The sequence below is a fragment of the Terrapene carolina genome, unplaced genomic scaffold (genome assembly GCF_002925995.2).
Source record: "Terrapene carolina triunguis isolate 2854851 unplaced genomic scaffold, T_m_triunguis-2.0 Scaffold629, whole genome shotgun sequence".
NCBI classification, from domain to species: Eukaryota; Metazoa; Chordata; order Testudines; family Emydidae; genus Terrapene; species Terrapene triunguis.
The window spans coordinates 8027688-8052736 of NW_020664980.1; the positions used below are offsets into that span (position 1 = coordinate 8027688).

Consider the following 25049-nt stretch of genomic DNA (forward strand, 5'->3'; position numbering starts at 1 on the left):
TTCCAATCTTTTCTCATAGGTCATGTTTTCTATATTTTTAACCATTTTTGTTGCTCTCCTCTGTGCTTTCTCCAATTTGTCCACATCTTTCCTGAAATGTGATGCCCAGAACTGGACATAAAACTCCAGTTGAGGCCTTATCAGTGTGGAGTAGAGCAGAAGAATTATTTCTCATGTCTTAATGTGGACTTATTTATCATCTATCCAAGGATCTCCAAGCACTTTACAAGCACTAATGAAAGACATTTCCAAATACTCCTATAGCGAAAGGAAACTGAAGCACAAGGAGGTTATACAATTGTCAGAGTTCACACAGTACATCTGTGGCAGAGAACAGACGCTGTGTTGTCTAGTGGATAGGGCACTGGACTGGGTGACAGGAGACCATGAGGTTCTGTTCTTGATTCTTCCACTTATTTTCTGTATGATGCGGGGCAAATCACCTCACCTCTCTGTTTCCCCTTCCATCCGTCGTCAGTCTTTATTTAGGCTGTAAGCTCTCCAGGACAAAGCTCTTACTATACGTTTGTACAGCATATAGCACCATGAGGCCCCCATCCTGACTGAGACCGCTAGGTGCTACTCTAATATAAATAAAAAATCCAAACTTCCTGACTTCCAGTCCTTAACTACTAGCTTCTGCGTCCTCTCCTTAAAAAGCAAAAGTTCTCTTTTCACGTAAATGTTCACAGTAATTAAAAAGAATATAAACATTGTTACCTAATAGAGTTTCTCATGTGGCATCAGCGGCTCTTTAAATTGCAATAAAAAGCATTCTATCAGATAATTAGCAGCTGTATATCAGTGACTCAAGGGAAGCTCCCAGTTCTGAATTTTGAGTGGATGTTTGTACCTCTGATGTAATTTTTTTCTTATCATAATCTGCACAAGCTCAGTGTCAACACAACAAAGAATAGAGTCAACCATCACATATTTTTTTGAGCCAACAAGCCAAAGAAACTATGATTTATTTTGTTAAGAGTTGCTACTCTATTTTTACAACTCACTCTTCTCTTGTGACAGGAACTGCAGATGATCACTCAACATTGAAAAATACAAGTTTTGCAATAAGATAAGAAAACAACAATTTGAAAGGAAAGATATTGCCACTGTTAGAATAATGTTTTCTAGTGCATTTGGGCTCAAAGCTGGTTTTGGAAATAATTTACCTGTAATAAAGCAATCATGGTTTAGTTCTGCACTATGCAATAACATATATTTAGAGAAATTAACTAACACCCTATTTGTTTACTCTTTCTACAGAAAAACTCAGAGAATGGAACTGAGAGGAATAAATATCTCTCACCTTTTAGGATCAGAACCCTAACTTTTTGTTAGTCTTCCAAAGACAAATCATGATCTGTAAACCTGTGAGCAGAAACATGCCCATAGCTGCAACAATAAATGTAACAAATACTTTTGAATACAGTGGTTGCTTTCATATTACTCACATACACAGTTCTATTCTTGGTTGTACATTTTTGCCTTGAGGGAAATTCCTGCCTATATCCATCATATTTGATAGCATTGTTGTTACACTGGTTAACTCTACAGGGTGGAGGTAGTCCTATGCTATTTTTCCTGGGGGAAGAATTTCTTAAGGCAAAGACTGGAAAGTTGTTTAAGTTCCTCATCAGGACTTTTTTTTACCACCCTGTCAAATTCTGTATCTAACAAGGATGGGCAAACGCACTTCCAGAAGAGTCCAAATATTGGCCCTCTTTGGGGGAACTGTTTTCAATTAATAATACCTAGCTCTTATAAGCCCTTTTCATCAGAGAGTCTCATGGCAATTTACAAAGGATGTCAGTGTCATTATCTCCATTTTACAGATGGGGAAACTGAGGCATGGCACAGCCAAGTGACTTGTCCAAGATTAGCCAGCAGGCCCTTGACACAACTGGGATTAGAACCTATATATCTTGAGTCCCAATCCAGTGCTCTATGCAATAGGCCATGGTAACTGGAAAATCTTTAGCTGTTTGTTCTTGCAGCCTCCCCCTAGCACCATGTCTTTGAGCCTCATAGCTGCAGTCCTTTTCCTCTGAGGATCTTCAGAGTACACTAGGTGGATGCTCGCCCATCTTCTATATTGGAGTTGGGTGTGTGGTAAACGCACTTCTTCCTACCAAATCTGACCTCCAACTCCAAGAAGGCCTTTTCCAGACTGGGTGACAATGGGCCGACTATACACCATGTACACCCATCCCCCAAAATACATTTAAGATAAGAAATGGTTCCATAGAGCTGCAGCGGGAGAGGTTTGAAAATGCTGATATTTGAGAGATCTATCATCTAAGTAATAAGACCCACCCTTCCAAATCTCAGCATAGTCTCTCATCTCTAAATTCAGATATTCCCACTATGTGAGCATTGTGTATAACAGTGGGTCTACTCTGGGAAAGTATTGGTTCAGTGCTGGTGAGGAGGCGACAAAGGATCATCCAGCACACGTAGAACAGAAATTCCAAACTGCTGGCTACACCCTAGTGATATCATTACACATTTGCCTACAACAAATCTGAGTTGTGTAGGGGACTGTACAGCTTATTCACATTCATAGCTGAGACAACCCACAAAAACATCTGTTTTTTATTATAATTAGTGCCTGTCAGTCAAATACTTCCCATTTAAACCTGTCAACACTTAAGAAGAGCTAGAGTGTCAATGCTGCATAGCTGGCTTACAACAAATGGCAAAGCAAAATTGTATGGACCCTCGTATATTTATATATCTGTTTAATCTTGCATGCCTCAGACATTAAATAAAAAGCAATTAAACTGTTCTCAAGTAACCTAATTTTGATTCTGTTTGATTGCTTTGTTACCATAAAATCTGCTTTTTAAAAATGTTAGTAGTATTTCCATACTATATTTTAATTGCTAGATTTAAACAGCCACCATGTTAAATAGACATAAAGTGAAATAGATACTTTTAATAAAGTTTACACGTTGGGTCTTTCTTACATTTTCCACTCTTTTCTTTAGATTTCCCTTAGCCCCAAATACCTAGCCTTAAGTTATGTTTAATTCTCCCTGTTTGGTTTCTTTTCACTATAAAGTTTTACATTCTTTTCACTATAAAGTTTTACATATTTTACTACCAAGTATTTTTCTTCCTTATCTCCTAAGGATAAAGACAAGAAGGAAAACTGGGGTCCTCATAATAAGGTACTTCTTCTCCCTCCTTGCAGTGTGGAGGATACACTACAAACCAATGCTGCAGTTAGCTAAATCGGTTGTTACAGTAGTTATAAACGTCAAACTTTGATGCTACAGCTTTGTATGTATTATTATGAGGAAGCTTCACCTCCTCCTGTTTATTGTGATCTAATAGTTTGGGGAAAAAGACAAAGCCAAGGAAATCCTGATTCATCCAGTCAGTGATGATTTAACAACTTTTCCAGCTGCTCCAGTGACCTTCTGGAAAATAAAATAAATATAGTTAATAGAGAAATTAAAATAGGTAATAATTAAAATGAAAAATTAGGACAGGAAGAGCTGGTATGTGCTTCCTAATTCTTGACCTGCCACCTATCCTTCCATCCCCTCTGCATACAATTTACATTCATTTTGCATACCCACTGAATGCCACATCACTCAAATTTACACTACTTCACCTCTTACACACACTTACACATGATGTGTAACTGCTTACATTGTTGTTGAATATAGCCTATATTCAATCAAGGCAGGATTAGTAACACAGGAGATAGCAATAAGGAATACAAAATATCTATTAATGATCTGTTATCTTTCTCTGTTCTTCCAGTATGCATTTGTTTTCCTGGAGTACATTTCCCCTTGCACAGATGCATGCTATTGTTTGTTAAACTTGCAGTGCTATGCAGGTTCCTCTTACATAAGCATACTGATCCCTCTAATGGGTCATTAATCCATAGAGGTGTTAAATTAATTCATACAACAGCTTAGAGAAACATAATTAAAACATTACTATAATATCAGAAGCCTGATATATTTTTGTTGTTTTAAATACCACAAAGGCCAATTCATGTTGGGAAGAACTGGTTGAGAATTTGAAAGTGGAAGGCAACTTGGGTGAAAGTAAGTATGAAATGGTAGAGTTCATGATTCTAAGGAATGGTAAGTAGCACAATCAAGACAATGGATTTCAAGAAGGCAGACTTTAACAAACTCAGGGAGATGTGGAAATAGCAGAGGTGTTCAATGACTTCTTTGTTTTGGTTTTCACCAAGAAGGTTGGTGGCGATTGGATGTCTAAAATAGTGAATGCCAGTGAAAATGAGGTAGGGCCAGAGTCTAAAATAGGGAAAGAACAAGTCAAAAATTACTTAGACAAGTTAGATGTCTTCAATTCACCAGGGCCTGATGAAATGCATCCTAGAATACTCAAGGAGCTGACCGAGGAGATATCTGAGCCATTAGCAAGTATCTTTGAAAAGTCATGGAAGACGGGAGACATTCCAGAAGACTGGAAAAGGACAAATATAGTGCCCATCTATAAAAAGGGAAATAGGGACAGCCCGGGGAATTACAGACCAGTCAGCTTAACTTCTGTACCAGGAAAGATAATGGAGCAAATAATTAAGCAATCAATTTGCAAACACCTAGAAGCTAATAAGGTGATAAATAACAGTCAGCATGGATTTGTCAAGAACAAATCATGTCAAACCAACCTGATAGCTTTCTTTGACAGGGTAACAAGCCTTGTGAATAAGGGGGAAGTGGTAGATGTGGTATATCTTGACTTTAATAAGGCTTTTGATACTGTCTCGCATGACCTTCTCATAAACAACCTAGGAAAATAAATCTAGATGGAGCTACTATAAGATGGGTGCATAACTGATTGGAAAATCGTTCCCAGAGAGTAGTTATCAGTGGTTCACAGCCATGCTGGAAGGGCATAATGAGTGGGGTCCCACAGGGATCGGTTCCAGATCTGGTTCTGTTCAGTATCTTCATCAATGCTTTAGATAATGGAATACAGAGTACACTTATAAAGTTTGCGGACGATACCAAGCTGGGAGGGGTTGCAAATGCTTTGGAGGATAGGATTAAAATTCAAAATTATCTGGACAAACTGGAGAAATGGTCGGAAGTAAACAGGATGAAATTCAATAACCACAAATGCAAAGCACTCCACTTAGGAAGGAACAATCAGTTGCATACATACAAAATGGGGAATGACTGCCTGGGAAGGAGTACTGCGGAAAGGGATCTGGGGGTCATAGTGGATCACAAGCTAAATATGAGTCAATAGAGTAACACCACTGCAAAAATAGCGAACATCATTCTGGAATGTATTAGCAGGAGTGTTGAAAGTAAGACACAAGAAGTAATTCTTCCACTCTACTCCACGCTGATTAGGACTCAACTGGAGTATTGTGTCCAGTTCTGGGCGCCACATTTCAGGAAAGATGTGGACAAATTGGAGAAAGTCCAGAGAAGAGCAACAAAAATTATTAAAGGTCTAGAAAACATGACCTATGAGGGAATATTGAAAAAATTGGGTTTGTTTAGTCTGGAGAAGAGAAGACTGGGGGGGGAGGGGGACGGACATGATAACAGTTTTCAAGTATGTAAAAGGTTGTTACAAGGAGGAGTAAGAAAAATTTGTTTTCTTAACCTCTGAGGATAGAACAACAAGCAATGGGCTTAAATTGCAGCAAGAGAGGTTTAGGTTGGATGTTAGGAAAAACTTCCTAACTGTCAGAGTGGTTAAGCACTGAAATAAATTGCTTAGGGGGGTAGTGGAATCTCCATCATTGGGGATTTTTAAGAGCAGGTTGGACAAACACCTGTCAGGGATGGTCTAGATCAGGGGTCGGCAACCTTTGGCAAGCAGCTTGCCAGGGTAAGCACCCTGGCGGGCCAGGCCAGTTTATTTACCTGCTGACGCGGCAGGTTCGGCTGATCGCGGCCCCCATTGGCCGCGGTTCGCCGTTCTGGGCCAATGGGGGCGGTGGGAAGCAGCGCGGGCAAGGGATGTGCTGGCCGTGGCTTCCCACCGGCCCCATTGGTCTGGATTTAGTTTCTTTTATTTTCAGAAACTACAATAAAAATAGTAAGTAGAACTCTAATGAGCAAAAGATGCAAATAATAATGAGCAAAATAATAAACCAGAAAACACAAGGGGCCAGGTTTTTAACCCTGACATCTGATTTTGTGTACCCACTTTTGTACATACTAAAGTGCATACATAAACAATCTATAAATGGGGTAGCTGGCCATTAAAATGACCAATCTGCATGTGCAAAATGGATACACAACCACATATGCAGTCACAATAAATTGTTTGGAAAAAGTAGGTGCTAAAATTAAACAGCCAGAAAATTTGGCCCACATTACCCTAGCCCTAAAGCATCTGAATACATGGAATGATCCATTGTTATCTGGTACACTATTACTGAAGTCTTAAATCATCATCTATCAGAGAAAAGAGTAACAGACTCTTATAGAAATGCCAGGCTAATTAATGATATTTAGCCGGTCTTAGATCAGCTGGACATCCAGGAGTGATAGGTGTACAGATTTTATACATAAGTACTGGAAGGAGCCTAATGTTGGTACTTAGCCTTCAAAAATAAGTTTTCTGTGTTTCAGATTTCATAAAAGTTTAATGTAAGCTTCATTTATATAAGCAATTTTAGGACCAATGCATTCTAAAGTAATTTTCTGGAGAATAACCATATATTACATGAAGTCTATAACATTTTCTGCAGAATTATCCAAATATCTTCATTTATTAAAGGTTAATAGAAAAGCACAGATTTTACTGTACTGTGATTCTTCAGTCTCTCAAGCTTCATGCTTCTACGCTGCTTATTCTACATCTCGCAGATTGGTTTTATTTTCACTTTGTGTATTTCCGGTATTCTAAAAAATAAATTGATAAGGAACATTAGTTGATTGGCTATTCGTTCTTACATCTATTTAGTTTTATATTAACACTGTTTCTCCGCTAACAGTTTTTGCATCGCAGCACTAATTGCTAAAAGCAGTCAGATTTGTGAATCAATGGAAAATGATGCCTTTAACCATTCCCCAAACTCCTCTTCACTAGTGTGAATAGCTACTGGAGACCCAAGCTTGATGAAATGAAGAAGTGTACTCTCTTATTTCTCATTTCCTCCATCAGATCCTATCTAATGATGAAGATTAAAGCCCCTGACAAGACAGTGGTGTCTTTTGTTTTCCATCTGTCCAGCCAGATTAGACACTTGGCATCAACTACTGGTGTCATGGGCAGGCACTGCCTATGAAGCATTCAACTGTCATCCTCAAACATTTAATTCAATGTCACATTTTTCCAAATACATAACATTGTCCCATAACACTCTATGATGTAAAAGCATATAATTGTGTTCAGCTTTACTTTTTCCTTGACTCTTGTAATATTTGTGCACAAAGATGTTAGGACTCAGTTGTGCAACAATTCTTCACAGTGTACATCCACAGAAACTAGGATACCAATGAAGCTTTTTATATCATTGAAGCTGGATGGATTTTCCTTTCTGGCACAGTTCAGTTCTCACTATGTAAATATATGAAATCTGAAAATTATGGAAAATACAATCAAATAATAATGGGAAAAATCCTTAGGTCCTTACTCAATTTTCAGTCAGTTCTTACTCAGGTAAGTAGTAACCGGCAGTAAAAATGGAGTAAGAACCTCAGGATAGGGCCTATTTAATAATACCTGACATTTATACAGAACTTTTCCTCAACAGAGTTCAAAGTGCTTTATGAAGAAGATTAGGTATGAGGGAACTGAGGTACAGAGAGTTTAAGGTTATACTGCAAAGTATGCAATACATTTAAGTTACAGACTTTATAATCATACATTTTACAATGGATTGCAAATCTATTTTTTCAGTCTTCCTTACTGTAAAACAGTATTTTGTATAATTTAATAAACGTGATCTAGCATGATAAAGCCAAAAAGGAAGAGTTTGGTATGCTATCTGATTCACTGACATGCCCACAAATGTTGCAACCCTTGTGCTTTCCCCTTCTGCTTTTAAAGCCTAACCTGCTGGTGATAGTACACATAAATTAATGGAGTATCTAGCACAAGAGATGCACATAGATGCTGGAACTAAGGGTGCTGCACCCCCTGGCTTGAAGTGGTTTCCATCATATACAGGATTTACAGTTTGGTTCAGTGGCTCTCAGCACCTCCACTGTACAAATTGTTCCAGCACCCCGGAGATGCATGACCTTTATTCTTTTTATTGGTGAATGTGTGTAAGATCTTGCCCTTCTATTAAATATTGTTTATGCTAAAAATGATCCATCATGGAACAATGCATTATCTATTGAAATCCTGGTCTTCTTGCACACACATAAATGGACTTCATATAGTGCCTAATTATGATATTGAGATGCAGCATGACCTAGTGGAACAGAATGAAACTGGGAGCCAGGAACTCTTGATTCTAATCCCAGCTCTAACACTGATTCAAAGTGATTCTTTGGGCCAGCTACCTGTGCTTATCTTCCCTGGGTCTCAATTTCCCCTTCTAGAAAATGGAGAAAATAATACTTACTTTGCTGCTTCACAGAGATATTCTGAAGTTTAATTAGTTAATATTTGTACAATGTTTCAAAATTATAAACTGCTACAGATATGTTAAGTATTACAATTGTGTGTAAATTTAGGCTGGGAAATAGCGAAGGAACTTGTTCTGTGTTTGGCAACTAGAACATCATACTCTGATCCTTATATCCACCCCCAGATTTATCTAGCTTTGGGGCGAATAATTACTATGTGTTTGGTTGCAATGCAAATTTGGAAACCTCTTCCCTTTACAAGCAGGAAAAGATCTGGATTGATTTTTGATGCCCTGCTTGAGCGCAGAGATCCTCAGAAAATTGGCAGATCTGCTTCTGAGCCTTCCAAACAGTAGCATTTAGCTCTTAACCTATTTTGATTGCATTGTCAGAAAATGGAAAGCAAGGAGTTTCTGCAGGAGTATCTGGAGATATAGTGAGCAAAATCAAGACCAGCTCAGTAAAGTCAATAAAGTGGCACCTGGTTACACCAGATCTGAACTGGTTTATTGTGTATTAAGTTCTACATATTCTCCGCAGTCATGGATTCTGACAGTAGATCAATTGTTTGCCAGTTGTAGTCATTTATCTTCAGCTTAAGTAAAGTTCCAATTCTTAATGATGTATTACATTCTGAAGCAGTTATAGAGTTATATTTTTGATTACTGTGTTAGAAATATGGCTAATAACTGCTATCTATTATTTACAAATTTAATTATGCAACATACTTATTTGTAAGTTATTGAACAAGGGAAACTTATATTAGATACAATATCTAGTTTTTAATGAGCTCTTGATTTTAAGTTTTTATTTAATTTCCAGCTAGGTTTACTAAGACACAAGACTGAGTAATTTTCCCTCATGTTCACATAGTGAGTCAATAGCCCAACCCACACGATTTCTCTACTAAACAAACATACAGTATTAATTTACCTCTTGTTTTTCTTGATTCTGCTCCACATTTAGTAAAGATGGTATTTTAGATACTTCCAATTTCTTTGACTCCCTCTTCAGCACTTTTACCTGTTTAACTTTTACAAACAGACACCTTATTATTTCCGCATATTGTATTTTTTCTTTTCTACATGCTCCTTCAGTTTCATCTTCCGTGTTTAATTGATTACTTTTGAAATAGTGTTGAACAAGAAAACCAGGGTCGTACTGAAAATTGAGTATGGAGATTACAGAAGAAGACAACCACTTATTGTATGCTGAAGGACTGAATATGAGATACAGTTCCCATTTAAATTCAGACTGTGATCATTTTAATTACAAGAACCAAGTTACTGATACGCTACTAAGGGTGTCCATTTGGCTGCACAGCTGCTGTTACTTGAACTAGTCTCTAGATGTCATTGTTTTCTATAGAGAGACAAAGTAGGTGAGGTAATATCTTTTCTTGGACCAGCTTCTGTTGGTGAGAAAGACAAGCTTTTGAGCTTCCACAGAGCTCTTCTGTCCTAAAGAAGAGCTCTGTGTAAGCTCGAAAGCATGTCTCTGTCACCAACAGAAGCTGGTCTAATAAAACATATTACCTCACCGAGCTTGTCTCTCTAATAACCTGGGACCAGCACAGCTACAACATAACTGCATACAACAATGGAAGATATCTTTATTTCCCTAGAAATCCTGATTGAAGCTCATTTGTCTGGCAGTTCACATACGTGGAAATACAAATAAAATAAAACAAGCTGACAAAAAATTCCAAACTATATTTTTAAGGTTTGCTTAATATGTTAAAAATAAATGACCTCTTTAAAAGATGGTGCTAACTTCAATTTGCAAATGAGGACTCTTGTCCAGTCCAAAGACTCGGATGTGTGCACTGCAGTGATTTTGTCCAATTTGATGCATTTTTTTTTCTCAGCACCTTCCACCAAAAATCACATACTGGTTTTTAAGTCTTAATTAGATTAACCCTTCTCTTCAACTGGCACTTGATGTAGATTTGCAAACAGCAAAAGCCAATTACAATTTCATACCTTCTATTCCTTTCAGCTCCTTTTGTTGTGCTGTTACTGGCAGTTCTGGGAAATGGATGTCTTTCTTCTCAGATTTTGAAATACTGCGTTTCTTTCGGTTCATATTGGCCATTTGATCAATCTGAGCAGCTCGTTCATACAGTGTGACTTTTTCTGTTTGAGTCTAAACAGAAAATCACAATATATTTAAAATGGTATGTGATATGAGTATGGCTATATCTTTCTTGGCATGTTTCAAGAGGTTGCCACCAACTAAACAAAGTAAAATATATTAAAAGTTCAAACTTCAATAGTGCTCCAAAAGCCAAGGTCTTCACATGCTAGAGGAAGCTAACTATGTATCACTACTAGTTATGAATCACCATTATGGGTTAGGAGAACATTTAGAATTTTTATCTTTCAAAAAAGGTCTATCCTAATGTAGCTCTGGCTCCTCCGCAGGTGGCGGTATTCAGGGACATAGGCACTTACATCACCGTGTATTGTTTGCCACCTTACCAATTTAAAAATGAAGAACAGAAGCATACAATTACTTTATCATACCTCCTTTCAAGTGGGAATGGTCAGCTGACCTGAGACATACCAAAAGAAAAATGTGTGTTATTCTTTGGCCCCACCAGGGTTTTCACAATAAAAGATAGGAAGTGAGCTCTGCAGGGAAACGAGTGTATTTGTTAATGTCAAAAAGTGGGGTTCTCAGGATGAAGATATGATATGGGTAATTGGTCAAGGATTATCATGGAGAAAACCCAACACTAGTGAGAGAGATATACATGAAAGTGTAAAACTCTCTCAGGAATGTAGGGCAAAATCCTGGATCCACTGAAGTCAATGGTGAAACACCCATTGATAGATCCAGCATTTCATGCAGACTCTGAATTTCTTTTACTCTAGTTTCTGGAGCTGCTCCTCCACCCTCAACCCCTGCCCATCACCACCAGCTGGGAGTCTCCAGAAACCACTAGGCCTGTCCTTAAATAAGAGTTTCACAACATGAAAGTCTTATTATGTGTCAACAGGAAAAGTATAAACAGATAAGACAGTTGCATGAAATACAGAATATTATGGAAGAGAGAAGAAAGGGTTTAATTTTAAATTACCAGTTTTGTAAACATACTTGAGCCAGAGTCCCATCATCCTGTCTGTTGTTTGGACCTATTTGTCCCACTGACTGCCAAGGGCTTCTCCTTTTCTTTGCTTTTTCAGGTAGCCTATGACAAAGAAATACAACTATAATATGCAACATTAATTATCAGTTAAGTGCGATGTGCTCTCATTATGTAAACAAACATGCACATTCACAAATGTATTTTAAACTAGCTTTGTTGGTGAGGGTGGTGTCTGGCATCTGAGAACAGACATATCTCAACACAGCTTTGGAGGCCGCCATTTAATAGTAATACTTAGCATTTAAACACTACATTTCATGTTCTAATTATTTTAACAACATTAACTAATTAATTTTTACAACACTCTTATAAGAGTGATAGGAAATATTATCCCCAATGTACAGAAGGGAAACAGACAAAAGAAAAGCTAAGGTCACTGATCTAAGGTCATAGAGGGAGTCACTGTTAGGGCAAAGATTCATATGCAGGAGTTCCTGCCTTGAGACCTTTCCTCTGATCATGCATCTATCTCCATCTCCCATAATATTCACAGATGCCCACCACCACACTGCAGCCACTTTTACAGTGCTCACCCTCCAGCCAGAGGACCACTTTGCCAGCTTGTCAAAAGCTGAAAGACTACATCTTATTTGGGGAAAAAAAAGCAGATTACAGGAACACTCTTCTTCTGAAAGAGCATTTGTTCTTATTTTAATAGAGGTGTGGACTGTAGAAATGACTGATCTCAGTTTGTCCTATCTTTGACCCAACAGACCTGATCGGTCTCAATCCATGACAGGACAAGTAATCTCTGTGGGCTCCATCTCTGTACTTAAGATGAAGCAGCCACGTGGGCTGCACTGTGAAATGTCACAGCCACAGCTGGCCTTTAGCTAGCCCTAGTCATACAGCATATTAACCAAATGAAAGAATCATTCATTTAACCGAACCATCACTAGATACATAAATGTGGTAATTCATTTCAAAAGATACTTTTATTAAATAAAGAGTAACTGTCTATTCGAACACTACCTCATTACATAAGCAATAGGCTCTAACCTTGTATTGGAGTGTGGGAAGGGTGAATTGAAATTTGCAGCAGTAAGGTTCCCACAATTTGTATTGATGGGTGGCATTGTTGTACCAACTGCTATTAGTGGAAGATCTTCCTTCATACCGCTGGGATCGTTGCTAGCTGCTACAGCGGTGGTTATATCAGTGATTGTAGGTTTACTCTCTTGAGGAAAACTGGGAGGATTCTGTGAGGAAGGAGCCCACTGATTAACTGCATCTTCTTGTTCAATCTTTTTTATTTCTGGAATCTCTGGTTTCCCTCCTTTCACTTTTGTACCTTTTACTTTTAAGTCCTTTGATTTTCTGTCCTTTTCAATATCCTGGAACAGATACTACATCAAAATATACATACACTGTGAAACATAAAATGTCACCTAATTTAGTCTGCTAGGTCCTGGTCAGGCGAGGTGTTGAGTGTCTTTCAATTCCCATTGAGTTCAGTGAGAGTGGAGAGTGCTTATTGCCCCGCAGGACTGGACCCTACCATTGTTTATGCTTTGGAAGTCCTAATGCTCTTTTCAGACCATCAAAGATCAATTTTTAGAACTTGTAAATTCAGTTTTTCAAATTCAGGCATCAAATAATGACGTCAAATGTACCAAGATGGCAAGATCATTTTAAAATAAATAATAATAAACTATTATATTGCTGTCCCAGTAGACGAAAACATAAACTGCATTTCTAACACCAAGTTTGTTTCAGGCAAACTCCTTTGCCATTTGATAACTTGAAAACTTTTAAAAATGGAAGTGTTAATGAAAGGACTATTTAACCTGGCAGCCACATGTCAGAATAAAACTCTAGCTACAGCTTAAAATTAACAACAACAACAAATAAGTTTCAGGTCAGTAGTTTAATGTGAGATCTTATTTTCTTTTTCCCAGCCCTGTCTGCTCAGGGGCTGAGGTTACTCTGTTGATGGTGACTGGCCAGAACAGATGGGGTACCAATAACTATACTGGGACATTGCAACAACAGGTAAGTGACATTTCCCCCATCTCTTAAATGAAGGTCTAGCAAGCTACTAGGACTATGTTTTACCCCATATTTCCCTTGGTTTGACTCTTGCTCTATATCTTATAGGAGGACTACAGTCCTAGGGTTAATTGGAGGGTGGTGGGACAAATGAACCAAGCATATGCAGAAACGGAAGCTGCTGACAGGCCAAACAACCACTTCTATACATAGTGGTGCGGGAGAGCCTTTATCCCTGAAATGTTCTGGGTCTACTGCCAGAAGCCAGCTCCTTCCTAAGCCTCCCTTCCCTGGACCAGCAGTAGCCTGCTCCACTTACCAGCTAATCTCCTATTCCCTACATTTGTTTCTTGCAGGTGGTAGATCAGCTAGTGAGGGAAGCACGCTGCCAACAGAGGAAAGAACAGAGCAGGAGCTACTCAGGAGAAAGAGAGAGAGTGAGTGTGTGTGTGTGTAAGCAGAAGCACCCATCTGTCCTGTCAGAGGCTTCCTTTCCGCTGAGGAGTCACTTCTATTCTTGGTTTCCCACCCACAAACTGAGCCCTAGCACTGTGGTCTTGCTCTCTGTCTACCCTCGCTAGACCTAGAGAAGGGAAGGAGAGGGGAAAATATCACTTACCTGCTGCAGTATCCTAACATAGTAGCCAACTAGCTTCTGGTCAGAATGTCATCAGCAGAATAACCTTAATACATGCCTTCATCAAGGAAATAGGATGTGGCCTGAGAAAAACAAAATGTGAACTACATTTAGACTGCTGATTTTAATATATTTTTCTAATACTCTAAATGGAGTCCAGAATTAAAGGACCTATCCATACCTGCAAAATGTAACTAGGGGAAGAACCGGCTATAGACATGCTTTAAAGGGACATGCAGTCAACATAAAAATCACACTTCAAGTAACACCCAAGATTACTTACTGTAGCTAAAAGAAATTAGAGAAAAATAATAATCTATTTTTTGTTTATTTTTATCATTTGACAGTACTTGGTAAACAGTCAATTCCACTTTTTATAACCAATCTCTTATTTAGTTTGTGTCGGTCATTCACACAGCAACAGAGAATAGAAAAAACATTTTTACAAATAGGGAAGTGTGATTACAAAACCACAAAATTTGCCAGCGAATTTAGACTTAGTACTTAAAAGTACTTTTAATTCATGTTTTGAAATTGACTGGATTTTAGATTGATTATGTTCCTTTAATATAGTACTATTTGTTTCTGGAATACTGTGATTCTCCTACCTTTTCATCATGGGGACCACTTCATAACAAAAATAGCCTCTCATGGATCATCTCTTCTCTCAGCCCCTCACTGCTTGGTTCTCAAATTGTTCCAGTACTAGTGTTGCTAGTTGTATCTTATCGATGTTTCTGAACAACACTAATATTATGGATTCCTCAACTAATAAAGTGGTCTCAAACTTTCCTTTGAAGGCAGGGTATGTGTTTTCATCTGTCTTTGGAAAGTGCCTAGCACATTTTTGCTGCTACCACAATGTGAATAATAATTTGCAAATCACCAAGAAAGGTTCCTTGCTCCCTAGTTTGAGGACCACTTTACAACTGGAAGAATCCTTGGTACTGTTGTCCCAAAACATCTGTAAGATAGAAATGGCAATAGAAAGTGTTATATATACAGGTAGCTAGCAGGTAGATTAGAAAGGTATCTAAATGAACTCACATAAGACCCTTGCTTCTTTCATCATCTTTTAATCAGATTTACTCTAACTACAGACATCTAGACTCCAGTTCAGCGAAGTATTTAAGCATGTGCTTAAGTCTATCCCTAAAGTGCTTTGCTGAATCAGGGTCCCAATGAATATATAAAATTATAAGATAATGGATTAACAATTTTGTTTCATTTTGATAATATTTGTCTCTCAAATTGTAACAGACCAAATTCATTCCTACTGTAACTACACTGACTTCAGAGAGACAGTCAAATCTATTACATAGAACCTCAGAGTTACGAACACCAGAGTTACGAACTGACCAGTCAACCACATACCTCATTTAGAACCAGAAGTACACAATCAGGCAGCAGCAAGGACAAAAAAAAAAGAAGCAAATACAGTGCAGTACTGTGTTAAATGTAAACTACTAAACAAAGAAGGGAAAGCAGCATTTTTCTTCTACATAGTAAAGTTTCAAAGCTGTATTAAGTCAACGTTCAGTGGTTGAAAGAACAACTATAACATTTTGTTCAGACAAACATTTCAGAGTTACGAACAGCCTCCATTCCCGAGGTGTTTGTAACTCTGAGGTTCTACTGTAAATCTATATTGTAGATATAAAGTTTAAGATGACAATTTAATGCAGCAATAAATATTTTAAGAAAAATAATTCTCACCTTCCCAACCACTGGACCATTCTGAGAGGCATTAATATGAATAGTTCTCTTTTCATCTTTTATTAGTTCCATCTCTTTATTATTCTCTCTGAGTTTTGAAAGAGAATTTAACTTTGCTTCTTGTAATAATTTAGCCTTCAGTTCTGGTAAGAATCTGATAAAGTGAAATGTTCTTTTTATTTTCATACATACAGTTTTTCTCTTAACATTTTATGGCCAATACTTAGCCTAACCCAGTAATTAGCAAATTTACTTGCCAAATATCTCATGAGCAGATCTATGCATGACGCAACTCTATCTGGCAAAACTATAAAGCATTTCAATAAAGGACATATCTTTAACAAATTTGATTTTGGCTCTTTAGACAAAAGTTTTAAAAAAATGTTTGCTAATAAATACATTATGTTCCTTATAAAGTCTTTTTCAAAAGGCAAAATTTATTCACGTTTAGAGAGTTCAATTTTAGTGTTGACAAATTATATACCAATCTATTTATTGTTGTTCGAAAGTTCAAGAAAACTTCTTGGCATCACACATTAACAAAATCCCTTTGGGGTCTGACTGATTCAACATATGTCTAGCCAGCTTTGCAACATTTTTAATAGATGCTTTAGTTCTTTTTTGCTAAATACTTGACACCAACATAATTAATTCTGCAAAAGGAAATTTCACACTGATCTAATTCACACACTATTGTTTTGCATCAGGTCTAATTTACATCCACTGTACCAATTAGCAGTTAGTTATACTGTACTTCCAAACTGAAAAGTATAGTGTTATTCCAAACCATTAATTCCATTTCATGTTTTGTTTTGTTTTTTTCTGGCCACTAGAAATCAGTTTTGAGAAAGGTGGCTGACACTAGTCCTCCTCAAAACTACAACACAGAGAAACTAAAACATTTAAATTATTGTACACAACTGCTCTTAAGAACCAAACATCTAGGGCTGGTCTACACTAGAAACTTACATCTGTGTAGGTACATCCCTCAAGGGTGTGAAAAATCCACACCCCTGAGAGACATAGCTATACCAACCTAACCCATAGTGTAGACCAGTGGTCCCCAACCTTTTCCATGGGGCGGGCGCCGGACGACTAGCCGCCGAGGACTGTGGCTGCCGGACAAGCAGCCGCCAAAATGCCGCTGTGAAGCGGCAACGTCAAGAGGCATCGCCGCCGAAATACATGAAGCAGCAACGTCAAGAGGCGTCATCGAGAGGCATTGCCGCCGAAAAACCATTGAAATTCGGCGGCATTTCGGCGGTAGCGCTTCTTGACGTTGCCGCTTCTCGGCGGCGTTTCGGCGGCTGCTTGTCCAGCGGCCAGTAGGCGGGCGCACATGGATGCCCCGGCGGGTGCCATGGCGCCTGCGGGCACCGCGTTGGGGACCCCTGGTGTAGACAGTACTAGGCTGACGGAAGAATTCTTCCGTTGATCTAGCTACTGCTTCTCGGGGAGGTGGATAAGGTACAGTGATGAGAGAAGCCCTCCCTTTAGCATAGGTAGTGTCTATTCTGGCCTTGTCTACACTAAAAAATTAAGTAGGCTTCACTACGTCACTCAAGGGGGTGTGAAAAATATGCCCCTGAGTGACATAGTTAAGGTGACCTAACCCCCAGTGTAGACAGCTGTTGCGTCTTAAGCGTAGACATACCCAGTGAAGCGCTACAGCAGTGCAGCTGCAATGGCACAGTTGTGCTGCTGTAGTGTGTTAGGTGTAGACATTCTGCCTGCTTCACTGAGGGGGTGTGTATCGGGAAAAATCTGTACATTTTTGCAATGAAAAAAAACCAACCCATTTATATGCATGCAAAACAGGTAATACCACAAATTAATGGGCACTTGTGTGTGCAATTAGAGATTTTGGGCAAACCCCTGGTTTCTGAGGTTGCAAAGTGGCACACCCATTATGCCCTTCCCCTCATAGAAATGGTAACCTTTAAGCTATGAACCTCTTTGTGCATTTTCTATTGTTCTCTATACGACTAATTCAACACTGAAGCTACATCTACACTTGGAGCTAGGGGTGTGATCTTCTGCTTGTGTACACATACTCGCACTAGCTCTCATTGAGCTAGCATGCTAAATATAGAAGTGTAGCTGCAGTAACATGGACAGTGGCAAGCAGCAGCATGGGCTAGCCACCTCGAGTACAAACCCACCCAGAACCCGTGGGTACACGCTCGGGGTGGCTAGCCCAGGCCGACTCTTGCCGCTGCCCATGCTACCATGGTTATGCTACTATTTTTAGCACATTAGCTCAATGAGAGCTAGTGAGAGAATGTGTATGCAAACTTGGAATCGCACCCCTAGCTCATAACCTCAGAAACCTATGTGTGTGCCCAAAAGCTCAGGCCTATAGTGTAGACGTTGCCTTACTGAAGACAATGGACGAAATCCGATCAACTTCAGTGGGCATCAGGCCAGGTCACATAGGTATAACTGGCTAACTATCTAAAACAGGCGAGGGTGGTGTAATATATAAAGGAGTGTGGATAACGTAAAGTTTTAGGAATGGCTGCATTACTGATGAGTGATGAAACTAAGAGTGAATTATACAGGCTATCCCAAAAGAATGTTGATAAAACCTTTATTCTACCCACACCATCATGTCCTCTGTATGAGTCAGAGAAAATGTATTTTCCAAAATGCTGTAGAGAGTTTTTAAATGCTACTGGAAATATTTTTGGTATTCATCCACCTGTGAATTCAGATGCCTTAGTTACCATGAGTATAACATACAAGGGCAAAAGAGAGCCCCAAAAGTCTAAATGTGGCCTAAAATAGCTTTTCTGTAGATGAAAGTGTCACAGTTTTAAGCTCTAATATCTTGCAATTAGCTAGGGCTAAAAGTAAGAGTCTCAACGGAAAGATGGTAATTTCCCCTTCCAAGGGTATAATGATTTTGTTTCTACTCCTAACAAATTATAAGATATCTAATTATGACCATTTAAATGCTAACACGGTTAAGCACAGCCAATCACTTTTTTCACTTCTGCTTAGTTTAAAAAAAAAACCCAAAAAATTAAATGCAACACCTATTTAAGTAATTTTAGCACAATTAAATTCAATAAATATAAGGAAATGCAAAATTTAAGATTTCAACAGCAATATTAAGTCAATTGTGTTACACATATATTTATTACACACACAAAAATGCATATGAACATTTTTAAGATTGCAAAGTCAAGCTCTAAAAGGTTAGGAAATGCCAGAATTAAGGCAACCTTAATTCGGACCCCTTGTGCATATGTTTTACGACACAGTCTTTAATAACATGATCACACACTATTTTTTCCACGGGTTTCTCATCCTAGTCCTACTCTCCCCTTCTGGGATTGCTTTCTGAGTTCCAAACTCCCCTTGCCACTCCTAGTTCTCCCCATCTGCACATCCAGTCCTAATCTCCTTGCCCAGCCTTCCACTCCCCGCCCCCCATTCCAGGTTCCAGTCCCAAACTCTCCTCCCCAGCTCCAGCCTTTCCTCTCTCCCAGTCCCAGCATTCCCTTCCCCACAATTACCAGTCCCAGTTTGCTTGACCAGCCAGTCCCAGTTTCTCTCCCTCCTCCTCCAGTCCCAGTCTCACCAGACTCCTTGCCCCTTTTTACTCTTTTCCCACCCCGCGGTCCAGCTTCTGTCTGTCCCCACTGCATTTGACTCAGATGGCTTCCTCCTCCATGCTGCTTGGGTGCCAGTAAGGAGACCAGTGGTCACTGAAGGCAGGGAAGAGACAGGCTACCTGCTCTCAGTATCAGTGCCTGGCCCCACCTCAGCCCAGAGCAGATGGGAGCCATTACAGGGAAAGCCCAGTTTTGCCGCTGAGCTTTGGGCAGGAGGGAACATGCTCAGGGACTCTGTGGCTCTGAGTCTGCAGAGTCTGGTCAGCACTAGGAGCTCTGAGTGGATGAAGTATGCTCAGTGAGGATGGAATTTTTGGAGATTTTAGCTACTAAAATCAAAGAACTCTCAAGCATGCACAAACTGCCATTTTGCAAAGGCTTATAACTTGCTCAGACTTGGATGGATTTTCACTGCAATAGCAAAAAGCATATTCCTGAGACAAATTTCAAGTCCTTGCTCTCGAAGCCTGGGTGTGACAGTGCTGCTCAAAGAAAAAAGTTGCCAGGAGTTTTTTGACACAGGCAAAACAACATATTTTCCCTTGCTTCAGTCTCAGAAACAACTGAATCATTTTTGCTGAAATTTTTGAGAAAAATTCAGCCAGTGGTAGACACCTGGCATGTAAAATTGCAGCCCAAGCAGTTAAAGTTTGGCAACGTCATAAGCAACTGAAAACCAGGTCTTATAATGAGAAGTGTTGGGCAACCTTAATAATAGACAGCACTACCACCTCCGCGTATAATTATACAATACTGTTTTTCTAGTTAGATGTGTAGCTTCATACATTACTATTTCTGTTCTTGACAGTATTTTCTAATTTTCTGTAATAATATCAGTGCTTTGCATGACAGGATTTCTTCCATTTAATTTGCTATTTTTACTTTTATAAAATATACCAGCTGTACAAATAAGCAAATAAAAATTACAAAGAAGTAAAATGTCCCTTGTTTTTTGTTATATAAAGGCTCAGGAATATTCAATTATATGTCAGACAGGGGTTGAAATTCACTTTCTGTGACCTATACAAAATTAGCAGAGATACCTTTATGACAGACAAAGGGCTGGATCCTCCAGCTGGTGTAAGTCATCATAGCACCATTAAAGTCAACACAATCATGACGACTTACAACATCTGAGGATCCGGCCCAGTGTGGTAGGGACATGATCAGAATTTGTGAAATCACCCCTGTATTAAAGCCTTTTGGGAGGACATAATAGCTAAGATTTCTCAGTTTATCTTATAGAACAGTTTTCCTAAAAACCTCATGTTCAATTTTGGGGACACTGCCATATTCTTATTCCCATCTCTGGTTTACTGTTGGCAGGTAGAATAGCTGTAATTATGTCCTCAACTACCCTAGGCCCACAGCTTTCATCATGATCTGTTACCTACAAGGATGTTGAATTCTTTTAGATCCTAGGAATAAAACAGTCAGTCATTGAATGTTCCTACAGCTTCACAAAAATACACTTGTTCTAAATTATTACCCTTGTATATTTGTATACCATGTACTTCCCTATTTACTGTAACTCTTACAAAAATCATATAAATTATAATAAGCTGAAACTAGGGCTTTTTATGTTTTATTGGCCAACAAAATACTTACTTTTCAATAAATCCATCTCTAGTAAAATAGTCATGCTGCAGCAGATCTGTAGATGAGATCCTATCAGTGGGATCCATTTGTAAACAAGCCTATAAAATATTAGAGAGGTTATTTTAGAAGGACTTTTTAAATCACATACCGCATAATGTAAGCAATGTTGTGTATTATATCTCTTTAGAGTCTAAAGCATCTTTCAGGTATAACTCTACTCACTGCCTCTACGCTCTAAACTGTAATTCCTGTACAGTTGAAAGCCCTGTATAACATTATTTCATTGATTATTTTGTCATTACACCATTTTTCAGTAATGCCTATTATGTCTAGGTCCTCTTCTACTGCTATACTATCTAGTTTATTTATTTTCACTGTAAAGCTTTTTATGTTGGTAAAGATATTTTTAGGAACAGCTCTCTAGCTGTAGCCAAACTTTGCTCAGTGTCGGTTGGAAGATGGCTCTAAGCCATCATTATGCCCTCCTGATCCTCAGGCTAGCCAACGGCCCACGGGTTACTCTAAATTATACTGGCTGGAATGGTCCCCTATGGACTGCTCTACTGTCTAAAGATTTCCACAGCATATTCCTCCTGCCCCCTACATAGAGGGCTGGATAAGGGAGTGACATAGAGCAGGTTCTGGCAACTTTACGTCAACCAGGGATTCTCTTCCTCCAGAGGGCTCCTCTGCTTTCTCTTTAGGGCAGCTTTCCCACTTTGCACTATCAAAGAAGCCTAAGTGGCCAAGCATCTGACCCCTCCATTTTTATTTTTGATTGTGTGCCTATGTTCATTTAACTCCTTATTCTGACACCTTGTTGCTATTCTGGAATTTACCTAACTGGTCTCAACATGACCTTCCTCTACTCTATCTATAATTTATGTCCTATCCTTTAAGGGATGCAGAGTTATCTTTGTATTACTGACATCCATGTCTTCCAGATGTCTTTGTCCAATCAGAGTTCTCCTCAGCACCTGTTAGTTTTCTCCCAGGTCCTCATTTAAATAATATACCAAAAGTGTGGTAGCTTCCTTTGCCTGCACTTTGATTATGGTGAAGCCCATCATTTCTATATAGGTTCCTCCTTCCTCAGAGGTCCTAGGTGCCCAGTAAATGTAAATCCCTCTCCTTTACACCTTATTTTCATCTATGCACTGAGAGTCTGAAGCTTCTTCTGTCTTGCTGCCCAAGCATGGAGTGGGAAGCATTTCAGAAAAAGCTACCAATCTAGATCTTTCCCCAGTAATCTAAATGTCTCTACCATGACCACAATCCTCACCACTTACTCGATGTTGTCTCTAGATGTCTTGGAAGATTTAACACCTTTGCACCCAGTAGAGAAGTCACCAAACAGTTCACATCGTTGTCAGAGATCCTTCTGTCAATATTTCTATTACCACAGCCTTTCTATGTCTCACATCTGTAACTCCATTTTCTGGAGTGACCAACTTAGAAAATGGGTCCTAACTAATGGAGAATATCCTGCATCCCCAACTAACTAGATGATCAGGATGAGTAGTTCTGAGATGGGTCTGTTCAACAATATTCTTATATACTGCCTCTGTAAAGACACACAGAGAGCTAAAAGAAATCCACCAAAAATTCACCTGTTTGCTCTCTCAAGTTTTGTAGACTAACTTAAAAAAAAAAAAAAGAGCTTTGTTGAGCCGAAGTGATGCAATATATAAACTATACTCCCTCCCCTGAGGCTTGTGTTCAATGCTGCCTTTGATCACAAATGAAATGAGCTTTGCACAACCTATTCCCTTCTGAAAATATATCAGTATCACAAAACCACCACAATTAGCACTATTGGCAATTTCTTCTCACAATAGATTTCCTACTGAAATTGTGAGGGATGTGTACAATGCAACAGAACTAGGCAGAGAAGAATGGAATAATTCTGCAACACTATACCCACTTTAGTCTGTGTAATCATTCATTTTGTGAGTGCTATAATTCATCCACTTAAAGAAAACTTGGCTTATGGTCCTTTCACTGAATGAATGAGATTCTTCATTTTCTTGAAACCAGCAGTATTTTCCAATGCCAAAGAAAGAACTGCTGTATTCCAACAAAATGCATTCATTTTTTTCCACTATTACTCTCTGTAATTGTACAGTAGTGAATATAGTAATTAAACAGTACATATATGTATAGCATTGGGTAGAATTTTCAAAAATCACCTAAGTGACTTAGGAGCATAAGTCCCATTGACTTTCAATGCCAGCTCTAAACAGACCAACGTGGATGGATTGGGTCATTAAGGGTTTGCTAGAGGAATTTTGGCTTGTACATGTGTGATGTTGTCTAATTAAAATATAACCATGCAAATCATTATTGCTACCACTGTTATATAATTGCAACAAATCTTATACAAAATATAACTCATGGCCAGAAAGGGTTAAACAGCTTGCAGACTAACTAACCCAAAGCTGACCTTTAAAGACATGTTAGAAATAGTAATTAGGGCCATTCTATGGCTAAGTAGGCTAAAACTTTGAAATGCAAAACCTATATTGTTAGAAGTGATACTAATTGTGAGTATCTCAGATGCTACCCATGTAAACAGACAGTTCCTGTCTGTCCCTATAGCTACTAATTCAGAGATCAAAAGGGAATATTAACATTTAGATCAGGGGTCTCAAAGTCCCGGCCTGCAGGCCATCTGCAGCTCGAGAACCTCCTCACTGCAGCCCCTGGATGAGAGACGCGTACTGCCATGCTGCTGGCAATGTCTGCTGCAGGCACACATCCCCTCCCTCCCCCCCATAGCTCCCATTGGCTGGGGGAGAGGGACAGAGATACTCTCACTAGTCACCAGGCAGAGTCAGCCATGGAGGCAGCATCATTTGTTGCCAGGCAGAATCAGCCATGGAGGTAGCATCACTTTTTTCCACAATGAATATAAAAACAAGTCAAAATACTGAACACAACTATCTGATGCACACCTTGCTGCAATCCTGAAGGTTTCAACTGCTCAGTCACTGAGGCCAAACATCAACAAACTGACAGAACTGAAGCATTGCCAGGTGTCTGGCAAGCACTAAAAACTCTCTGGCAGGCGAAAATTGTATAAAGTTGTATGACAGTTTTATTATTTCTAAGAAATTCGAAATAAAAAATGCAATATAAATGTTTTCTTTTCTGAACACCATCTTCAGTGACATTATTGGCCCGCTGATAGGTTTTGAGGGCTGGCACTGGCCCTAAGGTAAATTGAGTTTGAGACCCCTGATTTAAATGAATCTTGAGTGAAGTAATGTCACTGTCTATATGTCTCTTTGAAGTTTATGATAGACTACCTAATGAATAAATTGTCCTTAGTTAATGTGTGTAATGAATTACTGGTGATGTTTAGAAAGCAGAAGGTTACATCAAAAGCCTATTGTTTACCCAGGACTGTATGGTCCACTGGAGGCTAGAAAACTGTATAAAAGACCGTTCGGTCCTCATCCTGTTTATCTCAGATCTGCTTGAGGTTTCATGCAGGGGATGCCTAAGCTATAAGGACTGAGATCCAATCTCAGTTCTGACTGGACCACCCTGAAATATACAGATGGGACTATAACCTATGAACTAGTTCTGAAAGAACTCTTTGCAACTACAAAGCTCATCATCTCTGCTATGTATCTGAATCTCAAGAATTGAATTCATGTCTGTATGTATGCTGATCTTTTAACCATACTCTCTCTCTTTTCTTTTTTAATAAATTTTAGTTTAGTTAATAAGAATTGGCTATAAGCATGTATCTGGGTGAGATCTGGAATACTCAATAATCTGGGAGGTAATGTGTCCGA

General features: G+C 38.9%; 1 protein-coding gene across 3 annotated transcripts in view; it reads right to left on the bottom strand.

Moving 5' to 3' along the window:
* Window positions 1–25049, bottom strand: part of LOC112110687 (serine/threonine-protein phosphatase 2A catalytic subunit alpha isoform) — a 74836-nt gene that overhangs the window by 40392 nt on the left and 9395 nt on the right. For 2 of the 3 annotated variants that reach the window (XM_026659349.1, XM_026659350.1), the window contains 8 exons: window positions 21256–21344; window positions 16028–16181; window positions 12685–13019; window positions 11634–11727; window positions 10517–10679; window positions 9468–9565; window positions 6763–6857; window positions 155–3422 (listed from right to left, as the gene is read on the bottom strand). In XM_026659349.1, the coding sequence (XP_026515134.1) occupies window positions 6804–6857; window positions 9468–9565; window positions 10517–10679; window positions 11634–11727; window positions 12685–13019; window positions 16028–16181; window positions 21256–21344 (987 nt within the window). In that variant the 3' untranslated portion in view covers window positions 155–3422; window positions 6763–6803. Of the gene's footprint in view, window positions 1–154; window positions 3423–6762; window positions 6858–9467; window positions 9566–10516; window positions 10680–11633; window positions 11728–12684; window positions 13020–16027; window positions 16182–21255; window positions 21345–25049 lie in introns of those variants that run through there. The other variant, XM_029913398.1, reaches the window with a different exon arrangement.